The sequence below is a fragment of the Pangasianodon hypophthalmus genome, chromosome 16 (genome assembly GCF_027358585.1).
Source record: "Pangasianodon hypophthalmus isolate fPanHyp1 chromosome 16, fPanHyp1.pri, whole genome shotgun sequence".
NCBI classification, from domain to species: domain Eukaryota; kingdom Metazoa; phylum Chordata; class Actinopteri; order Siluriformes; family Pangasiidae; genus Pangasianodon; species Pangasianodon hypophthalmus.
The window spans coordinates 15,412,166-15,437,011 of record NC_069725.1 but is presented as its reverse complement, the minus strand read 5'-3'; the positions used below and the strand labels follow the sequence as shown (position 1 = coordinate 15,437,011).

The window sequence follows — 24,846 nt, the reverse complement described above, 5'->3', positions numbered from 1 at the left end:
CCTAACATATATCACATGCATGCAAAGAAATCTGCGATTCCCTATGAACTAGGGCAGAAGTGATGAAGACTCCCTCAGATAAGGCACTAAGGCCAGATGGGCTCCCCTTCAAATTTTCTAGAAAATTTTGGGATACAATTAAAGAATTAATCTTTGATGTTTTTATTGAATGTATTGATCATGGGGAATTTACTGAGTCTATGAAGCAAGGTCTCATAACCTTAATCCCCACATCAGACAAAAATCTACTACTTCTTGATAAGCCTTTGACTGAGTGGAGCATAGATTCATTTATGGTTTTGGACTTGGGGAAAAGTTTATTATTATTATTATTATTATTGTTATTATTATTATTGCACATTGTGATTTTTTTTCTACTGATTATTTGGGTAAAACTAATTTGCAGTTTGTATAATGTAGCTCCACCCACTTCGTTTTTCCCCCGCTAATTTGCATAATATGCAAAACATACGTTTGGGAATTAATCCTAGAATTTTTGTCCTATCTTCACAACATTGGGGTCAGATGCTTCAGTAGAGTCTCTGCCTCCAAACTGGTGAAAAACATGTTGCGATTTATGAACAATATTGCCACCGCTTGTCAATCAGTTCTAATGGGGCAGAGTCTAATTCACTCAAACAGCTGTAACTTATAATTCTTTGTATGTAATGGAATGAAACTTCAAAGGCCCCTTCAGGACGAAGCTCTAAGGAAGTCTGCAGAGTTTTGGGTGGTGGTCATCAATAGGGTTGGGGCTAAGTTCTGAAAAGTGTTTCTCAGGAACTATAAGCCTGACTGAGCTAAAACTTGGTATTCTGCATCTTTAGTCTAATCAGTAAGGGTATTGTTAATGACGACCTGGGGTGCATTTTCCAAAAGCATCGTTAGCCAACTATGGTCACAAGTTCTGTCATTATCAACATTGGTGATAATGATTCGTTGTTTCCCGAAACCATAGTTCCAACAAAGTTTTTTTGCAAACTGCATCGTAAACTACTGTGGTTGGAACTACAGCTCTCCACCTGTGGTTAGAAGCATAGTTCCTTGTTAGTTTGCAGTGTCGACGTCATTGTTTATCTGCAGCTGGGGTGTGAAGACTTCCACCATACACTTAGAGAGATTTTACGTAATTAGAATTTTAAAGTTTAAGAATTTTTACGTAATTCATTTTTAAAGTTATTTTTCATACAAATTCAGTTTGAAATGATCTTCCAGAGTGACTAATGCGATTGTTCTGCCTTTCAATTGCCCTCCAAATTCATTGTTTATACTCTTTGGAACACAGCATTGGCTTCGTTTGTGCAAAGAAAGGTGAGTTATTTTATCATTTACAAGCGAAAATCTTTGTTACAAGGTTTCCAAAGAGAAATTTCTCATATAGCAATGTTTTTCAAACAAATATGTATGTTAATGGTTTTATATATAAAAAGTTATCTGTACTGTACATATATGCAACATATCTGCAGTGCTTTAAGTGTAGTGTCAGAAAATTGCTAAGCAAATGTAAAATTCATTCATTCACATATTTGAATATATTACACAAATAAATGAACAGTAATTTTATACATGTCAGTATATGGCCATATGTCTGATTTCTTTATGGGATTACATGTCATTGTAAGTGGTTTTGTGTCATGTTCACAGAAGTAGAATAGAATATGGAATGTTCAGCTTCAGGCCACCACTGGACTTGCTGATGCTGCGAAAACATTGTTTCCACACTCCTATAGCCCTCTCCACTGTAGAGCATGTCCTTCCATGGGCCTGATTAAAACCTTTCCTCTGCAGTGGTGGCTGGATGCAGGTGTCAAGAGGTATGGGCAAAGAGGATATCCACTGTCTCCCAGCAGCCAGCTATCACCAAAGCCACCCTCTTCAGCCACCTGGCAAATTGTAGAATTGGCCAACACAAAAGAGTCATGAGTGCTTCCAGGCCACAATGTCAGTGAAGATCCCCAGGTGATCCCACACTACTTGAAAATTAATGGCTGGATAACCCTTCCTAAAAATGTACAAGGGGGCTCATTTACCACAGGCCTTGACACTGGGATAAGAGTGCCATCAATAATGCCAATCACTCTGGGGATGTTGGCAATATTGTGAAAGTGTTGACTGGCCACCTGGATTTCTTGAAAAGTCTTGGAGAAAGTCAGCATGTTCTTCAAAAGCTGTAACAGCAAAGGTGTAACTGCTGTCACAGCCTTGGTGACTGAAGACTTGCTGAGCCACAGGCCACCACCCACTACCTCCATAGAACCTCCAACATCATAATAACGCAGTGCAGCTAAAAACTGCACCGCTAAACTTAAGGTGAAGTTTCGTCTTGTGGTCCTCTGAAAGTGTGGTTTCACAACCTGCAGCAGTTCAAGGATCTTGGTCCTTGGAAGCCAGAATTTTCTTATGATGTTGTCATCAGATAGAGAGTCAAGTATATTACAAAAGAGTATATTTGGTCATCTAATGGGATATTTTATTTTGTATTTCAATTCAACTGGTGAAGGCTTTTAACTGGTCATTTAACAGCAAGTTGAATGCCATGTACCACACAGCTTCAACAGAGCCCCATTTGCCAGACTCAGTCTGTTTCCACGACAAGGACGTGGGGCTGGATTTTGGGAGGCATGGTGGCCAACATACCCAAAAAAAAAAAAAAAAGTAAAAAGAAGAGGGTTACGTCTATGGGTCTGGGAAAAACAAAATTTCCAAAAAGGTTACAAAGGTATCATCATTTGACTTTCCATATAGTCTAAAGAATAATGCAATTTCCACTTACTGTCTGTTGGTAAAAACATGGTTAAAGAGGACCTGCTGGCCTGTTGCTGCAATATTTCTCATTTAGCCCTTCTATATGCCATAACCTCCTCTTGATAGTGGTCCTGCTGCTCCCTCTGGGCTCTTAATTCCTCCCTGATTCCCTGGAGTTCAGCTATCTTTTTCCTTTCAGACTGCAGCTACAACATCCCATTTCTCCTTCGGCGGGAGAGTAATGGCCAGTGCTCTGAAATGTTAGGAGGATATTGCTCAGCACATGAGGAGCCCTCAGATTGAGGTGAATCAGGGGAAGGTAGCAATAGCCCAGTACCAGAACCCATTTCCAATGTTGAGGGGCCAGGCTGGAGGGGGCCTGATGTTGAGGGGCCAGGCTGGAGGGTGCCTGATGTTGAGGGGCCAGGCTAGAGGGGGTCTGATGTTGAAGGGCCAGGCTGGAGGGGGTCTGATGTTGAGGGGCCAGGCTAGAGGGGGTCTGATGTTGAGGGGCCAGGCTGGAGGGGGTCTGATGTTGAAGGGCCAGGCTGGAGGGGGTCTGATGTTGAGGGGCCAGGCTGGAGGGGGTCTGATGTTGAAGGGCCAGGCTGGAGGGGGTCTGATGTTGAGGGACCAGGCTAGAGCGGGTCTGATGTTGAGGGGCCAGGCTGGAGGGGGTCTGATGTTGAAGGGCCAGGCTGGAGGGGGTCTGATGTTGAGGGACCAGGCTAGATGGGGTCTGATGTTGAAGGGCCAGGCTGGAGGGGGTCTGATGTTGAGGGGCCAGGCTAGAGGGGGTCTGATGTTGAGGGACCAGGCTGGAGGGGGTCTGATATTGAGGGGCTCAACCCTGAAGGCAAAAGCGCAGTGCTGGTTAAAGCACATGTGTTTATGCCGCCAGGGATCCCTTCCAATGCCTCAGGTCCCAGGATGGCCAAAACATTCTCTTCCTCCACAGTCAGAGGAGGAACAGAATTGGTACCATCACCAGTTTTATTTGCTTCCCTTTTATGTGCTGCAGCCCTCCACTTTGTGAAAAGCTGTTTATTATTTTGCACCTCTTCCAAAAGCACCATAATTTCGGCCTTTGAAAATTGTGGCTTCCCCTTCATGACTGACATGACACACATGACTGTAAAGCAAGTGGGCTTAAATAGGTAGGCCTAATGATCTTGAGCAAAATAAACAACAGGTGCACTACCATCACTTAGATTAATCATTGCCACTGTGTTTATTTATTTGTTATTTTAAAAAAAAGATTGTTTGTTTTCATTTAATTGTGTTGCTTCAATAATCAATAAGAAAATAAAAATACACTTACAAGAAATTGTGAATTATAATCATCATACACCTTGGGAGCACTTTTGTTCACCATATATATATATACAGTATATATATAGAGAGAGAGAGTCAAAAAGATGCTCTTTTCTGATCACCAAAGTGTATGACAAGTGTAGTATATTTACATTTATGCATAGTGCCATACTCTACCAGCTGAGCTACAGGAACACCTATAGTGTAGTTTATAGTACGATGATTTATATAAATATATATATATATAAAAATGTAAATAAATGTCTCCTAACAAGAAACATCACTACATCAGTGATTATACTTTTTAATTTTGTTAAACAACACGGTTTTTTTTTTTTTTTTTTTTTTAAATCTTATTATTAGTTTTAGATTATGTGGAGCGTTCTGTGTCCTTTTCGTGTAATTCAGTTCACGTGAAACCAACAAGTTAACTAAACATGTTAAGTGTAACTGATGTACACATTTCAAACAAGTAACTTCAATTAACTTTTTTAGTGTAGCATTTCTACTTCCTTTGTTCATTGTTCTTTACCCTAAAAAAAAGTTCACTGAATTTACTTGATTGATATGTGTACATCAGTTCTATGTGAATTAAATCATTTGCCTTAACACAGTTTTTTGTACAGCCAACCTGATTTGATAATATATATTGAAAACCCTGGAATAAAATTAGACTCCACGCAGTCACCCAAGCACAGGATTGAACCCAAGACACTGAAGCAGTGTAACAGCAATATTACCCACAACACTACCATGCCATTCATGAGTTAGTGAACTTAATTCAATACTAGACAGCCCTAACATATTCTCTTCTTTTCCATGTAGCTCCTCCAAACAAATGTAATTTTGTTGTAAACTGTTGATTATGCTTGTGTCTGGTATTTAAAAATACTGTCTATCTGTATCTGTTTTTAGTGTTTAAGTCACTGATTCATCTTTTAAATTTACCTCCAGAATGTGAATCGATTGTTTGACTATCTGATTGTGTAGCTTTTCTCCAGACTCAGGCTGTGCAGATCCAACAAAGAATTACCTCCAACTCATTTGTTAATCTCTGATAAAGAAGGCTTTTGGAAAACACTCGCAAAACAGACTCGTACGCAATGTATGTCTTTCTTTAAGTTGCTCATCATTCACTAAGATTAATCATTACTGGGAAACCTTTGGAATCTAGGGTTCAGCCGTTTTGTGGTACACTTAATTATACCTTATTATGAATATCTACTATGATAAAGAAACCTGTACTGACTACTGTATTTTATTTATTTTTCAACGATATTTTACATGATATGAAAAGATATGTAAAATAAAATGGATGTAAAACCTGTTGCTAACCTTGATAGTTTTTAGACATAACAGACAGCAACTTTGATTTTACTCACTGGCATAGAGCTTTTCTAATCAATTTACAATAATTTTACATAAACAAATTACCAAACAAACAAACATTAAGAATTATTGTATATACGCATGAATAAAGAATAGAAGTCTAAAATACAAATCATTTTGTTTATATCACTATATATATATAAAGACTAAATTGTAATTATCAAAGTGTGACACAGTCAGAGGAATACAAAAAGGCACACAGAAAGGGAATGATTGCTTATCTGATAGTTTAAAAATGGATTTACCAAAACTGTGATAACATTATACATGGACTGTGTAAATCCATTAAAAAAAATAAATAAAAAATTGGGAATTTTGGGAATTGGGGGGGTTTCTAACACCACACAGGTGTCATATGGATAACTGACACTGCGCTGCTTATCTGATTAACACAATTATTTGACAATCAAATTATTCAAGACTATATGAATAATATATTGTAATCTCTTAATATTATTACTTTTAAAACAGTGTTACAGAAATAAATTATTAAGAGTATCAGTTTGGTTTTGCTCCAACTCGGAAAAGACTTTCATTTTGACACAAACAGCTGTAATAACACGTGTCAAAATGATTCTTAATAAACGTGCCCTTCAGGCGTTATTGCGGCTCAGCGTGACACGTGATGAACGTGTCCAGCAGGCGTTAACTGATGCGTAATAAACGTGTTTCCGTGAAGCGGCTGCCCTCTCGCCCAGGATCCACCAAACATATAAACATGATTTAAACATGTTTAATCCCATATTCACTGTACACATTGGAGCTACTTATAAACACATGCACACTGAACGGTATTTCCACGTCAGTAAGTAGTGCTCCCTCACCGCCTAAATAACTGTTTTCCCCCAGCATGTCTTTTATTCAGCATAATCAGGGGTCTGGGTTCTTATGATAAAATGGCAAGAGAAATTTGCGCATCCCAAAAAGCCCACAGCACACTGCACATCATCTGAAACAAACAAAAACGAAAGTTAGCTGTGTTCACAGAGGTTACAATAGGGTGTTTACCAGGGAGCGTGTACCATTGTGTGTGCTTTTCATATCCTCTCCACGCGGGAAGCGCTTTCTGACAGCCTTTCTAGAAAGCTAACCTGTAACACAGGCACTGGGGCTTTCGGGCCATATCTGGATTCCTCCTCCATGGGACGCAAGCTATATGCCTCATACAGGAGAATGTAATGGCGATGGAAACAGGATGGACCGCGAGGAGGAACCACTGAGCACTTTCCCCGACTGGCCGCTAAACGCTTCAGATAGATGTGCTGAGCTAGCGCCTCTGGGACCAGGAGATATGGTGCGCTGCTGTCGCTGCGACAGGACGCCGAGGCACTGCGCACACGAGGACCGTGCGACTGGCGCGCACCGGCGCCACTTTCCTGCGCGCGAGCTCGTTTCGAGGAGGGACACGAGCTTTGTTCCGCGCGTCCCCGCTTCGACGGATTCAGTGGACGGCCAGCTGTTGAGCCAGCTGCAGCGCCTGGCCGCGGGCGAGCAGGTGACAACGGGTCAAGCCGCTTATCCAGAGATGGAGCCTGAGGACACGCGTCTCACCACGTTCAGCACCTGGCCCACAAGCTCCTCCATCCAACCGGAAACACTGGCGCGCGCTGGCTTCTTCTACACAGGTGCGAGTTTTCACTCATTTTAACACTCGTTTTCTCCGGTGTTAAATTGAGTAATGCTAAAGTGAGCAAAAAAGTAATGTTGAAGTGAGCAATGCTAAACATGAAACACACAACGACGGCAGGTAAGTTTTGTTATGGGACATGAATATATTGTCTGTTCAGTACAGTTACAGTAATGATGGGACATGAATATATTGTCTGTTCAGTACAGTTACAGTAATGATGGGACATGAATATACTGTCTGCTCAGTACAGTTACAGTAATGATGGGACATGAGCATATTGTCTGTTCAGTACAGTTACAGTAATGATGGGACATGAATATACTGTCTGTTCAGTACAGTTACAGTAATGATGGGACATGAGCATATTGTCTGTTCAGTACAGTTACAGTAATGATGGGACATGAATATACTGTCTGTTCAGTACAGTTACAGTAATGATGGGACATGAGCATATTGTCTGTTCAGTACAGTTACAGTAATGATGGGACATGAGCATATTGTCTGTTCAGTACAGTTACAGTAATGATGGGACATGAATATACTGTCTGTTCAGTACAGTTACAGTAATGATGGGACATGAGCATATTGTCTGTTCAGTAAGGTGTGTCATAACGGGGAAAGGTGGACTTGAGTCCGAGGGCTCTGAGTACGAAAGGAGCCCAAGACCACCCGCGGTAAAATTGGTTTTATATTGGACATTCACTGCACATTCGAGATTGTCTCTTCTATTTCTCAAGAAATAAACACACTAAAAGAACAAAATGTATTTTCTTGCTCTGAAGTGGACAGAGAACCAAGCACAAGTGAATGTATTTTTAAAAAAATGTTTCTCCCATTAAAGCCCGCTGAAGCTAATCTCTCAGAAACGCAGGTCATCAGCAGTTTGTAGTAATAGAGTCAGTAAGGGACCGTCTAAAAAGTGCATGACATGGGCAACTATGTAACATTCTACCAAGATTATAGTCGTCCACTTCGCAGGATATCTGTAAACGTATTTCAGTGTCGGGATACAGTATGGATTCAGTACAGTCGGATGTAAGACTCACAAGTGCAATATTACACAATAGTCTTGAGAGAAGAAGTACAGTAATAAAATCATATATATATATATATATATATATATATATATATATATATATATATATATATATATATATAAGAATCACTAAAATGAGGTTTCCACATTCTGAAGGTTGTAGTGGGGCATAAGACTCACTAGAAGAGCAATACTACATTGAGTACATATGCGTACAGTAGTAAATGCTCTTTATATATTTTTAAAGCATATAATTTATTAATGATTATTAATAATAAACTTTTTTTTAAATGAGTGATTACACATAAAAGCATTGTGCCACATAAAGCTCAGGATTAGTGTTACCAACTGTAGCAAAATGATTTTGAAAACAAGTGGTTTTTTTTTATTGCTAATTTTTTTCTGGAAACAAATAGAAATGAAACTCAACAAATTTTTTGAGTCACACTATATTATACTCAATTCTTTCTATGAAAGACACAACTCAATTTAGTAAAATTAAAAACAAACAAACAAGCAAACAAACAAATAAATAAATAAGAAAGAAAGATTTAATAACTTTTTCACTGTAGGAGTGACAAGTTTGTGCTAAATTCACAGGTCTTTTTTCCTATAATTCCCTGGAGTATGCTGAAGTGAACGCACACCAACATCTGAAATCCAAGTGTACTTTGAGTCATCCATCTTGTATTTTTTCAAAAAAAGTTTTTTTGCTTCTACGCCTATAAATTATTTCCAATCAACACCAAATTTGGCATACAACATCTTCAGACCAACCTGGACAAAAGTTATCAAAAGAATGTCGATAGTCCAAACGATTGGCTTGTAATATGCCAACAAATCTGATGGTGAAACCACCGAACAGGAAGTGAGGCTGTATCTCAGAAACGACCTTGCACACTGGCACAAATCTTGGTAGGCATCTTCAAGATCAGACCCTGAGGCTATGTAACAAATTTTGTGACAGCGCCACTTACTGGTCAAAAGTTACAATAACATGCCAAAAATGATTATATCTAACTGCCATTTTTGCTACTCCTCCTCCAAATTTTGTCCAATCTTCACTAAATTTGTCTCACATCATCTTGAGACCTGTCTAAACAAAAGTTCTCAAAGGAACTCTGATATTAAAAACCGTTCTCCCATAACGGACTGGCAAATACATGAAATTCTTGAATCCCTTTGCCTATAGTTATGGTTCTGCTTTCCAGTGATTGCTTATTCAACAATTGTAGCATGTTTGTGAATGTGTGGCTCACTGAATCTGGGTGGTTGGCCCACGAAAATGCTGCTTGCAGCTTTAATTTTATTTGAAAAGTATTATATACTTTTATTCCAAAATAATGAAAAAAAAAAAAAACATTATAATTTAAAAAAAAACATAGTTTTAAAATCTATTTGCTGTGGCAACAATAGATTGTATCATAGCGCATTTGGTTTTATATGTGTAACTCCTACAGTCAAAACGTTATTGAATTTAAATTATTTTCCTTTTTTTTTCAAAATAAAAAAAATTATACCAAAACATTTAGAAACTGAGTGTTTAAAATCTATTTGTGGTAGTTGATAGCAATCATAGACTTTATCATAGTGCATTTGGTTTTACACGTGTAACTCCTACAATTAAAAAGTTATTGAATTTTAATTTTTTCTTTATTTAAATTAAAAATAAAAAAGTAAAAAAAACTGATTTTTTCCAAATCTATTTGCTGTAGTTGATAAAAACAATAATAGACGGTATCATAGTGTATTTGGTTTTACATGTATAACTCAAAAAGTTTTGATTTTAAATGATTTTTCTTTTTTGAAAAATTAAAATTAAAAAATTTAAAAAACTGAGTTTTTAGAATCTATTTGCTGGAGTTAGTAGCAATAATAGACTATCATACTGCATTTAGTTTTACATGTGTAACTTCTTCATTCAAAAAGTTATTGAATTTTGATTATTATTTTAAAGAAACAACAAAAATTTAAAAACTGAGTTTTTAAAATCCATTTGCTGTAGTTGGTAGCAATAATAAACTTTATCATTGTGCATTTGGTTTTACATGTGTAACCGGGTCTGTGTACCTTTTGGTCATTCAATTTTCATTTCCAAAAGAGATTTTAAAAAATGAACAACAAAGTTATTTCAATCTATTAATAATCAAAAACAAAACATGCCATTTTCCCATTTCTTCTTTGCTGCACGGAAAAAGAAAATTGCAAACCGAAAACTCTGAATTTTTAATAGATAAAAGCACAATGGGAAGTGATCATTTTCCTATTAAATGTACAACTGGGACAGATATATCCCAAGTAGATGTGGAGAAATTTCCTAGATGCAGATTGGAGGAGGTTTAAAGATTTAAAGAGGAAAGCGAGTTAAGAATTCTTGAATTAAGAAATACAGTAGAAGATATAGAGGACTTTAATAAAAGGATTTGTGAAATTCTTTGTGGATCAGCAGAAGAAGTGATAGGTAAAAGTACGGGGGGGGGGGAAGGAAGAAAGTGATGCCATGGTGGACTGATGAATGCAGTAAAGCAATAACAGTCAGAAACAGAGCTTTAAGAAAGGTAAGGAAATCATATTCATTTGATCAATTCATTGAGTATAAAAGAGCTCAGGCAATTGTTAGAAAAGAAATTCAGAACGCCAAGAGAAATTATTGGAGATGATTTTGTGACAGCTTTGGTGACAAAATAAGTATAAGTGAGATATGAGGAATGATTAAGAAGATGGGAGGGATCCAGACATACAGCAGTATACCTGTCCTTATAAGTGGGGACAAGCAGATTATTACAAATCATGAAAAAGCAGAAGTATTAGCTGAGGCCTTTGTTAAGATCCATAGTAACGTTATTATATCAGATGAGATGAGAAATTATACAGACCAGAAAAGGAGAGAAAATCCACAGGTCTTAGTCCAAAGAGGCTCTTCTGGATGTACACTTGATGAGGAATTTTCCTTGTATGAATTAAAATAGGCTTTAATTGGGGTCAGAAATACTTCCCCTGGGATGGATGAAGTGAGGTATGAAATGATAAAACATCTCTCAGATAAATCATTATATTCCATTTTAAGCCTTTTTAACAAAGTGTGGGAATTAGGAAAACTTCCTTGCTCTTGGAATCATGGTGTTGTTTTTCCCATTGCCAAACCAGGAAAAGATCATTCATTGGCAATCAATTTATGTAATTTAATGAAAAGAATGGTTATGTATCAGCTGTCTTATATTCTTGAAACAAGAGGTCTTATTTGCCCTCATCAGAGTGATTTCAGAAAAGGTCAGAATTCAATGGATGCAATAATCGGAGTCTGATATAAGGAAAGCACAAGTTAATAAAGAAGTTTTAGTGGGAGTATTTTCGACATCGAAAAAGCATATGATATGATGTGGAAGGAAGGGCTTCTAATTAAACTAGATCAAATGGGGATAAAAGGGAACTTATATAAATGGGTAAAGAATTTTTTACATGACCAGACCATACAAGTGAGAGTAGGATCTTCCTTTGAAATATCTATTCCATTGACAATGGAACTCCTCAAGGGAGTGTGTGTAGTGTGTGTTAACATTATGATAAATGATATTTTTTATAAAGTTGACCCAGGAATAGGAAAATCTCTTTACACAGATGATGGAGCTTTGTGGAAGAGAGGAAGAAATGTTCAGTACTATGAGAGAAGAATGCAGGAGGCAGTAGGTGAAGTTGAGAAGTGGAGTAAAATCTGGGGATTCCACCTCTCTGTAACGAAAACCCAAGTAATTTGTTTATCAAAAAAGGATACCTCCCAAAGTTAAATTGAAATTATATGAACAGGTTTTGGAGCAAGTATCAGTGATTACGTTTTTAAGGGTGTGGATGGATTCAAAATTGACTTTTAAAACACACATTCAACAGCTAGTGGATAAATGTAAAAAGGGATTAAACATTTTAAGGTGCCTGTCAGGGATAGACTGGGGTGCAAATCGTTATTCTTTAAAACAAATATATTGTGCAATGATAAGATCTGCAGTAGATTATGGTAGTATAGTGTATAGTTCTGCATCAGCATCTTTGATCAATAAGGTAATGGCATTGAATCCCAAGCTTTAAGATTATACTGTTGTGCATTCAGATCATTCCCAATAATAGCTTTACAGGTGGAAGCAGGGGAAATGTCTTTAGACATTAGAAGACTACAACTAAGAATGGTTTATTGGACTTCGTTAAAAGGTCATTCGATTAATCACCCGGTTAAAAATGTTTTGAAGGATTGCTGGGAGTATAAATACAAGCAGTTACATAGCTTTGAATGGGCTGCAAATAGTCAGGCTGAAGATATAGGAATATCAAATGTGGAAATTAACCCAACTGTGGTTGTACCTGTAATACCCCCTTGGCTCTTTCCAGTGCCATTAGTAGACCTCCAGCTGCAGGACAGAATCAATGATAAAAATAGGAATGTCCCTAAAGATACAGTAGTGAATCAGTATTTGGCTCAGAAATATTACTTAATTATGCAAATATATACAGATGGTTCGAAGTCTGCCGATAATGGATGTACAGCAGCAGCAGTTTACATTCCATATTTTAAGTACAGAATCGCAAAAAAGTACATCTGATCACTTACCAATTTATGCAACAGAGCTAATCGCTGTTAATTTGGCTCTTCAATGGGTCAGAATATTGTAGTATGCTCAGATTCATATTCAGTGCAAACTAGTTTAACTAGTGGGAAGTCCTCATCGAGGCAAGATATTTTATATGAAATTCTTCAGAGTCAGAGTCTACAGGATACGTCAGTTACAAATAATAGTTTCCTTTTTACAGGTACCGGCTCATATTGGTGTGGAGGGCAGTGAGGAGACAGATGGCATGGCTAAGCAGGCTCTGAGACATTGATGAATAGAGGTTAATGTCCCGTTGAGTAAATCAGAAATTAAGGATTAGTCAAAGGGGCGGTAAAAGGGATGTGGCAAAAAAAATGGCATAAGGAAGTTAAGGGATGACATCTGTACAGTGTTCAAAGTCAAGTTGGATATGAGAGGACTGTATATGGAAAAAGAAGGGATGATACAATACTAACTAGACGCCGGATTGGTCACTCTGCTCTCAATCATTGTATAACATTGACAAACTTGAATCTGACTGCTGCAAAAAAATGTGGTCTACTAGAAACAGTCAAATATGTGCTGTTAAATTGTATTGCATATAACAGAGAAAGATTTCAGTTAATAGAGGAATTAAAGTCAATGAGTATTAACAATATGTCTATTAAAAATCTGCAAAATAATTCCTCGAAAGTGAACAAAGCTCTCTTAAATTATCTTAAGGGAACAAAGTTGTATAGTAGGATGTAGAGGTTTTTTTTTAGACAAGAAGAAGAAGCTTTAGCAGGGATATGCGCTAAAATAGTTTAGCTGGAGATCAATTGACAATGGCCTCGGAACCTTGCTCTAATATAATTTTAGAAATAGCAAAAAAAAGGTCAGTTGTCTTTGTTAATGTTGTAAAGATGTTAGAATTCCCCTCTAGCTTGACGAATTAGTTTATCTGATTTACTAATTAATCTAGTTTGTCCATCATAGCTTGCTTGTATACTGTTTATTATGCCGGTTGTACGACAGCAGAGGAATCGCCAGGTGTACTTCTTGTCATGGTAACAGACAACAATGTAGACATTACTGTTCATTCCCGCCAGGTTGGTATTACCATAATTACGAATTACGAGAGAACTCTTAACATCTTAACTCAGTGATAGCTTTTGCAACCTCAGGTTCCAAATGTGAGTCGGAGAGAGGAATCAAGCCTCGTTCAGCAAAAAATCTTCTTATATTTCTTGCGGAAAACCCTGCTTCCCCATATTCTTCAACCATGTACGCTGATATTAACGAAGACAGCAGACCTTTTTTGCCATATCTAAAATTATATTAGAGTATTAGAGTCCAAAGCCATTGTCATTTGATCTCCAGCTAAGCTATTTTAGCGCATATCCCTGCTACATGGTGACAACGTCCTGCATAATACGGCTATGTGTATGTGGGCGTCAACATGTATTATGCATGAAAAATTCACATATTTTTCTGTTTTGTTTTCCTGCGATTTTCTTTTTTTTCATGCAGCAAAAAAGAAATGGGAAAAGGGTGTGCTTTTCCGTTGTTTTGTTTTTGATTATTAATAGATGTTTGAAATAACTCTTGCTGTTCATTTTTCAAAATCTCTTTTGGAAATGAAAATTGAATGACCAAAAGGTACACGGATCGTGGCTCCTACAGTCAAAAGGTTATTGAGTTTTTAGAATCTATTTGCTTGTAGTTGATAGGAATAATAGACTGTATCATAGTGCATGTAGTTTTACATGTATAAATCTTAAAGTCCAAAAGTTATTGAATTTTTAACTATTTTTCTTTTTTAAACAAAAATCTTTGGAAAAAAAAATCAAAATTGAGTTGTGTCTTTGATAGGAGGAACGGAGTATAATATAGTATGAATCATAAAATTTGTTGTTCTATTTATTCATTTAGCAATACATTTTTTTTTACAGCATTTCGCTGTAGTTGCTAAAACTAATTCTGGGGTTTATGTGGCACAATAAATTTATATGTGTAATTTAAAAATGTATATCATTAATAATAATTAATAAAATATATGTTATAAAAAAAAATAAATACTGTGTCCATACTGTATGGACTATAATCATCTACTGTATGTATATATATATATATATATATATATATATATATATATATATATATATATATATATATATATACACTATATTACCAAAAGTATTCGGTCACCCATCCAAATGATCAGAATCAGGTGTCCTAATCACTTGGCCTGGCCACAGGTGTATAAAATCAAGCACTTAGGCATGCAGACTGTTTTTACAAACATTTGTGAAAGAATGGGCCGCTCTCAGGAGCTCAGTGAATTCCAGCGTGGAACTGTCATAGGATGCCACCTGTGCAACAAATCCAGTCGTGAAATTTCCTCGCTCCTAAATATTCCACAGTCAACTGTCAGCTTTATCATAACAAAATGGAAGAGTTTGGGAACAACAGCAACTCAGCCACGAAGTGGTAGGCCACGTAAACTGACGGAGAGGGGTCAGCAGATGCTGAAGCGCATAGTGCAAAGAGGTCGTCGACTTTCTTCACAGTCAATTGCTACAGAGCTCCAAACTTCATGTGACCTTCGGATTAGCCCAAGTACAGTACGCAGAGAGCTTCATGGAATGGGTTTCCATGGCCGAGCAGCTGCATCCAAGCCACACATCACCAAGTGCAATGCAAAGCGTCGGATGCAGTGGTGTAAAGCACGCCGCCACTGGACTCTAGAGCAGTGGAGACGCATTCTCTGGAGTGATGAATCACGCTTTTCCATCTGGCAATCTGATGGACGAGTCTGGGTTTGGAGGTTGCCAGGAGAACGGTACATTTCGGACTGCATTGTGCCGAGTGTGAAATTTGGTGGAGGAGGAATTATGGTGTGGGGTCGTTTTTCAGGAGTTGGGCTTGGCCCCTTAGTTCCAGTGAAAGGAACTTTGAATGCTTCAGGATACCAAAACATTTTGGACAATTCCATGCTCCCAACCTTGTGGGAACAGTTTGGAGCGGGCCCCTTCCTCTTCCAACATGACTGTGCACCAGTGCACAAAGCAAGGTCCATAAAGACATGGATGACAGAGTCTGGTGTGGATGAACTTGACTGGCCTGCACAGAGTCCTGACCTGAACCCGATAGAACACCTTTGGGATGAATTAGAGTGGAGACTGAGAGCCAGGCCTTCTCGACCAACATCAGTGTGTGACCTCACCAATGCGCTTTTGGAAGAATGGTCAAAAATTCCTATAAACACACTCCTCGACCTTGTGGACAGCCTTCCCAAAAGAGTTGAAGCTGTAATAGCTGCAAAAGGTGGACCGACATCATATTGAACCCTATGGGTTAGGAATGGGATGGCACTTAAGTTCATATGTGAGTCAAGGCAGGTGACCGAATACTTTTGGTAATATAGTGTATATATATATATATATATACATTTTGTCCTGTTTATGTGTTTATTTCTTGAGAAATAGAAGAGAGAATCTCGAATGTGCAGTGAATGTCCAATATAAAACCAACTTTACCGCGGTTCAAGACCGCCATAGGGAAAGGAAATTGTCCTAGAGAATGAAATGTGCTCATTAGCCTGATATGGGGCTCCAATTCACAGACACACTTTATAAATTTCTTTTCAGGACATGAATTCCCTTTTGTGCACCTCTTGCTGCCGAAGTGACTAGAATGAACGAGAGCATATTAGTGCTGCCTGCTGCTGTGTGTGTGTGTGTGTGTGTGTGTGTGTGTGTGTGTGTGTGTGTGTGTGTGTGGGGTGAAACACTGCTACGTCCCACATGTATATGCCTAGTGCACAGCTAAAATCCCCAGCGTCCAATTAACACACAGTTACATCAGCGTCCAATTAACACACAGTTACCTATATCGCAGTTAGACTCAAACACTGTAAGAGTTTTTTGGATGTTCATTCCACAAGTTAACACAGCCTTTTGTTATGTAGGAGTTCTGAAGTCTAACTCTATGAAGGATCACAAAAAATATAGTGACACCATCAGTTCATATCCCTTCATATTCCTGCAGTATTTCTACAGTGTCTAACTGAACAAGATGGACACTATGGGGATGGGTTTGTTTGAAACTGGAAGTGCTATTTCAGCACTGTAGGTATTATTTGGGTATGAAATAGACTCTAAAATAAAATTAGCACCTTTTATTGTGTCTGTGCAGAGCCACCAGTGCACAAATAAATAAAAGAAGAACTTGCATCACTTTTGCAATTAAAGTCAGGACTTAGATATTCTGGAAACATGTCCTCTGTGCTTTACGTTCTGCAGTGGTCCGTATAGGCATCCTATGCCTAAATCTGTCGGATTTAAGTTTTCAAAGCTTTTTCAGCCACTGTTTCTGTGATTCACCACCAAGGGCATAGCAGATGTTTTAAAACTGTGGGCGGGGGACGGCTGTTAATAAGTAACTCAACCCCACATCCACAACTCACAAACCTGGGGAGATAAACCTACACCCAGACACTAATTCCCACATGGATCATGTTTCATAATTCATCGAACTACCAACCTTAAGAATCTTCAAGCAAAAACATGAACACCTTTCACTGTCTACTTTTTTTTTAAAATACAGTATGCGTAATTTTTAGATATCGTTTAAGAAGAAATGAATGTTTTTTCATACAGCATAGAGTCAGAAAAACTTAGATAGGCAATGTCAATATTAGTAATCAATTAAAGACAATGAATTAAATAAGGCATTTTGTGTTTCAAAATGACTAACAACCTGAATTAAATTTAGTCATAATTACTACTGTTCTTGAATATATTTCATGTATTCTATGATTTAACATTTCGACCAGTAGATGGCAAGCAAGTGTTCTGATTAGTAGTTTTATTTTTAGCAGCAGAATCCATGTGACTATTTCAAGAGTGAAACAACAGACTCCCAAACAGATGTTTCAGCATAAATAAATTAAATAACTCTAGTAATTAACCTACATAAATGAAATAAATCCCCTAACAGGCCTCCATTACTTTGTTTGTTTGAAAGAAAGATATAATTAAATCAACACCACCACCACCACCACCACCCCGCGCCCCTATCAGGCCCCCTTCCTCTGTCTTCTGTGGGGACTTTTCATATTGGGCAACTGCCCTAGGTAATATTGTTTATATAGACCAGAACATAATCAAATTTTAAATGTTCATTAATATTTTCTTCATTCTCCTGATCTTCTTGTCAAGTCCAGTCTACTTGCTAATTTAGCTAATTAGGTCACTAAAAACTCCCTATCTCTTCATAAAACTGCCACTAACTTCATGCAGTGCATTTGTTCTGATTTGGTCCTACGCAGCTAAATTGTAATTGGTTGTTAATGTCCCTGAAAAATGATATGGCTAGAGATATGGATTTCAATTACATCATCAAAGATTTCTCCAGGCCAGGATGAAGAGCATCTAAAGCCCCATTCACATCTGGCATATATCCTGTGTCCTGGGTGATCTGCTCATAAGTGGATAGTGCTAAGTACAGATGTGAATGGGGTCTAATGTGTCTCAGAGATGCCTTGTCTCAATGCGTCTCACTGCATCCCGGACAGCAACGAAGGACCGCCTAATGGCCGGCGTCATTGCCCTAGCCGGAAAATAAACAATCTTATGTACTCATATGTATGATCACACTGAACAGTAGTGTTCTCCACTGCTAGGCTAATGGATAAAGGTGATGCTATAACAGTAGATACAAAAGCAGCTGCTTTTTGTAGCTTCTTTCATTGTCTCATCTCCTGTTTATTTAACATTCACATTTACATTTACATATATAGCATTATCCAGAGCGTGCATTGAAATCTCTATCAATAAATACATCCTGATTCTGGTTCACTAGATCACAGACTAAGAGTACTGAAAACCCTGCTGGGGAGGTAATATAGTATAAAAACACACAGACAGCACAATTTTTAAAAATAAAGTGCTAATTTAAGTACTCCGTGAAGAGGTAGGTCTTCAGTCACCGTTTGAAGTGACTCAGCTGTTTAGACATCTAGGGAAAGTTCATTCCAATACCTATGGGCCAGAACAGAGAAAAGCCTTGATGCATGCCTTCCTTGCATGCCATACCTGAGAGATGGTGTGACCAGTCAAGCAGTACTAGAGGATCCTAGGGAGTGTGGTGCAGTGCAGGGTGTGATAATTGCTTTAAGGTAGGTGGGCGGTTGTCCATTTTCACATCACGGTCAAGCATCAGTGTTTTAAATCTGATACGGGCAGCTACAGGAACCCAGTGGAGCGTAGCAATGGGGTGGTTTGCGAGAACTTAGTAAGTTTAAAAAGAAGTTGTGCAGCTGCATTCTGAATCAGTTGTAGAGGTTGAATAGTGTGCAGAGACAGACCTGCCAGGAGCGAGTTGCAGTAGTCTAGTCTTATAATGTCCAGGGACCGAATAAACACCTGAGTGGCCTGTGTAGATAGAAATGGACAAATCCTTCTGATGTAAAGTAGAAATTGGCATGAGCGTGTCAGATTAGCAATGTGAGAGGAGAAGGACAGTTGATTGTCCATGGTTACTTCAAGGTTGTGTGCAGTGACAGAAGGTGAGATCTGAGAGTTGTCTGGAGAGTCTGCATGGAGCAGATGTAGATCCCCTCCATGTCAACTGATATGACTGACCATCCAGGTAGGAAGCAAGAACATTTCCATGTGCCATGAATTCCACATTAACTGCTGCTATAAGGTCGAGGAGGATGAGGACTGATGATCGTTTGGCTGATCTAGTGGGATGGAGCTTCGCAGTGACTGCCACAAGGGCAGTTTCGATGGGATGTGCCACTTTGAAGCCAGACTGGTTAGGATCTTGGAGGTTGATCTGTGAGAGATAGCAAGACAGTTGATTGTACATGGTGCATTAGAGGATTTTAGAAAGAAAAGAGAGAAGTGATACCGGTTGGTAGTTGCTGATGTCTGAGGGATCCAGAGTGGGTTTCTTCAGAATAGGAATATCCCTTGCTGTCTTGAATGCATTTGGCACATGACCAGATGTTATGGAGTTATTAATGATATTAGTGATGAAGGGGAGGAGGTCTTGTGAGATGGTCTGGAGCATTGTGGAAAGGATTGGATCTAACAGGCAGGTGGGGGGTTGCAGGACAATGTGACTTGCAGGATCTGTTCTGTTGATAGATGAGAAAAATGTCTCAGCGGAAGAGATGAATAATCCTGAATGTGTAGTGTAGGAGTCGGGGAGTTATAGGGTTAGAGAGTTTTCATTGTCATTCTAGCCTTATACACATATACAGTAAAATGAAATAGTGTTCTCCAAGGCCTTGGTGTGACATTACAAGGGTCACAGACAGCAGTATACATAATTGACAATATGTAGTGCAAAAATTCAGGGAGATGAAGTGGCAGTGCACAATAGACAATACAATAAATACATTTACATTTATTATTCATATTTCATGTTTACCATTAGCATTTAAATTTAATATTTAAATGTAACATTTCAAATTATATTTAAAATTTGCACTGAAACCTAAACCTCATGTTATTTGACATGAGTCACCATCCAAATGTATAATAATTGCACTTTTTAATTTACATTTACATTTATATTTAAGTTACATTTAATGTTATGGAACGGCCACAAGACTTGAGTCTTCAGGGCAGAGGAGTTTGCACTTTCTGGTTTCACTGTAACATGACAAGCAGCTGGGTTTTTTTTTAACTTCAAGAGAGACACAAAAAGAGAGGCTGGTGAGGAAACAGCTGTAAAGAGCTGCTATAAAGTAAGTGATAACAGGAACAACTCGTGGTTCAGTAAACTTACTGATTTTTACAAATCAATGACACTACTTCCATAAACGTTAAATAAACATCTTCTAACAAAAAACTTCATTTGTGATTCTTGGTGATATAACAATACATTTTTAATGTGTTCATTATTAGTCTTAGATTAAGTGGAGTATCCATACAAGTCACTGTAAATGGGCTGTTATAGGAGTGATAATGTATTAGAACAAGCACATTAATATAACCAATCATTTACAGTCATAAATATTCAAATGGGTGCTGCTAATGAAAATTAATCAACATCTTCTGATTCAAGAATTCAGCTGCGCTGTGGTATATTTATCTTAATCAACACACAATCTCTGTTAAAAGAAAAATTATTTGGCCTTAATTTGGGTGTCGTCATAGCTCACACCATATGTATGCTGCTTAAAATTCCAGCACCCCAGTGTAAAATGCCTTCCCATATCCCTGATATGGTAATAATATCATCACAGTACAAATGCAAATACTAATGCCCTTTCATTGGCATTTCATTTAGGTCATAGTGATAACGTGAAGTGTTTCTTCTGTGACGGCAGTTTGAGGAACTGGGAGCCTGGAGATGATCCGTGGCAGGAACATGCCAAGTGGTTCCCACGGTAACACATTTTTCCACAAGATGCATACACAAATAGATAAATATATACACAAAGCTAAATGAAAAAGCACTGTATTACATTAATCTGACATTATTAATTTGTTGATTCATACAGTTTGTATGTGAGAACATAATTCTTCCTAGTAAAACAGTGGCTGTAAGAACTGGACTGAATACTAAACTAATTGTTCAAAAATATTCAAACCAACCTCAACAGTTCCACATTTTGTGTTTTGTGTTACAGCCTAGAACTGAAATGGACTTTTGAATAGATTATACTAAATTTGGTACTAGCTTGCCAATCACCTTTCCATTTACTGCATATTGAAATACTGAAAACATTGTTACAGATGATGTACATTTTTATTTAATATTTTAATATACACATTTTAATATCCATGGTTGGGAAGTACACTTTATTAAAATTACTTTGATAAGATACTTTGTCCCAAGTGGTTACTTTCACTTTTTGTTTAAGGTTATGTTATCTTGAAGAGCTGTATTTTCATCAATAGGGAAACTACTTTAGTTGCTGTCTTGAGTAAATTGCAAAAGAGGTGATTTTATGTAGATTCATGACATATAATCCCAATTAACTCCTCTTCAGTACCAGGCGGTAACGCTATTAAATGTGGAAAAGTTCAAGGGGGTGAATATTTATGCAAGGTACTGTATTTTCTTTCTTACTTAAGTTCCTTTTTCTTTCTTTCATTTGTTCCTTCTTTCTCTATTTTACATTAGATGTGAGTATTTGATCCAGTCAAGAGGACATCAGTACATCAACAGTGTGCAGCAGTCACACTTCAACACAACAGAGCAGGCAGTGTGTATCGTTCATTCAGTAACACTTGCTAATGAACTACTTGTAAGTTCAAGTGATCTTGGAGACTAATGACAACTCTGTTTACAGAGTGAATTCCAGAATTCGACTGCAAGAAATATTACCACTGGACATGGTAAGTGTTTTAGTGGGTATATTACAACAAGGTCAATAAAAATAGAACAAAAAACAAGAAAATGAGGGTAGACTAATCTGGCTTTCTTAAAGCAGCGTAGTGTTAAAAAAATGTCATCTTTCTTTCACAGTAGAAGTCCAACTAACTGAAATCAAGTACTAAAGACTACATACTTGTAGCATTCTATTGTATCAGTATCAGTGTATTTAATTTGTGTGTCAATATAACTGTCATTATAAGTGTATTCTTTAAATCTAATTATAACCACCTATAAAAATACAGCTCTGTTCTTTCTTGAGCACAGGATTTAGAGAGCATTTATTATGCACTGAAAAACACTCATGTTTGTGTTCTCCCCATGCAATGGTAAGATGTGCTGAGTGGGCAGAGTGCACCAGCAGAGACCATGTTCTCTCCGGTGGTGCAGGCGGTGCTGCAGATGGGTTTTGACCAAGCAGCAGTTGAGAGCCTAGTTCAGTCTCGCTTCCTGCTCACCGGCCACCATTACACTTCTGTCTCTGACCTGGTGGCTGACATCCTGCAGGCTGAAGAGGAGGGGAGGCAGGGCAGTGATAATAACACAGGTGCTGAGAGCATTCACTGCTTTTCAAAAGATAGACAGGCATAAAATAGATGGAGAGCTTCATAGTTAATATTGTGTCAGGACCTGGGTATAGCAATTGCACCTGCAATTTAGTGCATGACATAAATGATGCTATCTAAGAAGAAAAAGATATACACATTACATCATGTGCTGGCTCCTTCTCGAATGTGAGATTTGTTTCTTCTAGAGCCTGTGGTGAGGCAGAGCAGCAGTGCCAATGGAATGAAACTGAAGACCTCACTTGGGGAGAAAGGTCTAAATTAATGCAGTTTCACGTTTACTGTGCTTGTGGACATGATTATATTCATGAGAACAGTTTATAATCTTATTTCCACATATGAAATTGTGGCATAGTGTATGTTATAAGAAGTGACCTTGCAAGTTGTGTGTCTTACTATCCACTTACTGTCTTGCACCTGAAATTCACACAAGTTGTTTATAAGAACAGGCAAATCAAGTAATACTTCAATGAGTGTAGTTCTGAAATCAGGTGACTTGCAGCATCCTGACATGACTGTGTGTGTGTGCGGGCATTTTGCAGTTTTGGTGACCCTGAGTGCTGAGGAACAGTTGAAGCAGCTTCAGGAGGAAAGAACCTGCAAAGTATGTATGGATAAACCGGTGTCCATGGTGTTTATTCCCTGCGGTCACCTGGTTGTGTGTTCTGAGTGTGCGGCCAGCCTGAGACACTGCCCCATCTGTAGAGGAGTGATACGTGGCAGCGTACGTGCCTTCATGTCCTGAGGACTACTACACACACCTGCACAACTGAAAGAAAAAGCTCCTCTAAAAAAACTAGTTATCTTTGAAGTAGTTAAAAGTATTTAAAGCTACCATTTACACCACAGGCTCCTGCTCCCAATACATTAGATTCAACTGGTCAGATAATTACAAGCCCTTTCTGAAGTGGGTGCGTTATACCAAGGAAAACAGATTTGGGAACCTGTGATGTAGATAACAAAATGTTGACACTTTGAAATTAAATGGAATCAAACTGAAGCTGTTTTCTTATTGTCTATTGTCTTCTTATTTCGTAATGTCTAGTCAGGTCCATAAATATTTGGACTTTGACAAAGTTATTGTTATTTTAACTGTCTACCACAGTATATTGTAGGTGAAATTAAACAATAAATATGAGCTCAAACTGCAGATTTTCCACATTAGTTTGAGGGTATTTACATCCAAATTGGGTGAACGTTGTAAGAATTACAGGATTTTTTTATATAGTTCCTTCCAAAAGTATTGGAACTGTAAGGCCAATTCTTTTGATTTTGCTATACACTAAAGACATTTAGGTGTGAGATCAAAAGATGAGATGATTGATCTGAATTTACTGATATTTACATATAGATGTGTTAAACAACTTAAAACATGGCACCTTTTGTTTGGTGAGCAAAATTATGGAGGTGCTTGAACTCTGATGATCCACTTATGGCTATAATTTTTTTTGGCCTTGCCATTTCAGTACTTTCGGGGGGAACTTTATGTGGTTCTCTCCAAAAGTTGTATGCCACTTCAGCCTCCAGATGAGAACTATAATGTAGGTAAAGTTGGCTTGTAACAGTATCATTTCTTAATTATATCCTTTTACAAACATGAATCATGTATTTTAGTTACTTAGCTCAGTTTAATTTGATAGACCCTGCTTATTACATGCATCACTGCTAGCTAGGTCCCGTGGGGTTTGAATTTAACCTCTTCTTGTTTCTGCCATTCTCCCACAGTTCTGCTCAAAAATTAAACAAAAAATATAGCCATAAGCGGCAATCATCAGAGTCCAAGCACCTTCAGCAAATATCACCCCCAGTGGCCAGTTCTTTCCAAGTTACATGAGACAATAAAGATTCCATAGAAGAACATACTTATCAAGATTGCTGATTGCTATTTGCTGAGGACAGCAATGTTTTTGAAGTAACTCATTGGAAATTATAATCCAGTTACAGACTAGCAGAACAATCAGGATTTCACTTCCTGAGAAACAGCTAATTAAACTTTACTCCACCAACTGTTGACATCCATATACCAAACTTTGCAGCCCTCCTTATAACATTGGCCTGAAGATGCAATTTTCATGTGGATCCATACAACCAGTCCTCAGTTACAGCTGTTTTAGTAAATCAAGCTCCGTCCCACTACTTTGCAAATCTCAAAGGTTAGTGTTAAACCTGTTAAATGTCTGCTGAAAGCTGATTAAGGTGGTGGCCATG

The 24,846-nt window shown here is 37.9% G+C and overlaps 1 protein-coding gene across 1 annotated transcript; it reads left to right on the top strand.

The window, feature by feature from the left end:
* Nucleotides 1-6,146: 6,146 nt before the first annotated feature.
* Nucleotides 6,147-23,801, top strand: birc7 (baculoviral IAP repeat containing 7). Its single transcript, XM_026921243.3, has 7 exons — nt 6,147-7,073; nt 20,981-21,080; nt 21,821-21,902; nt 21,990-22,035; nt 22,407-22,619; nt 22,827-22,892; nt 23,181-23,801. The coding sequence occupies exons 1-7, from the start codon at nt 6,605-6,607 to the stop codon at nt 23,381-23,383; spliced, it is 1,179 nt and encodes a 392-aa protein (XP_026777044.3). The 5' UTR covers nt 6,147-6,604; the 3' UTR covers nt 23,384-23,801.
* Nucleotides 23,802-24,846: the final 1,045 nt, after the last annotated feature.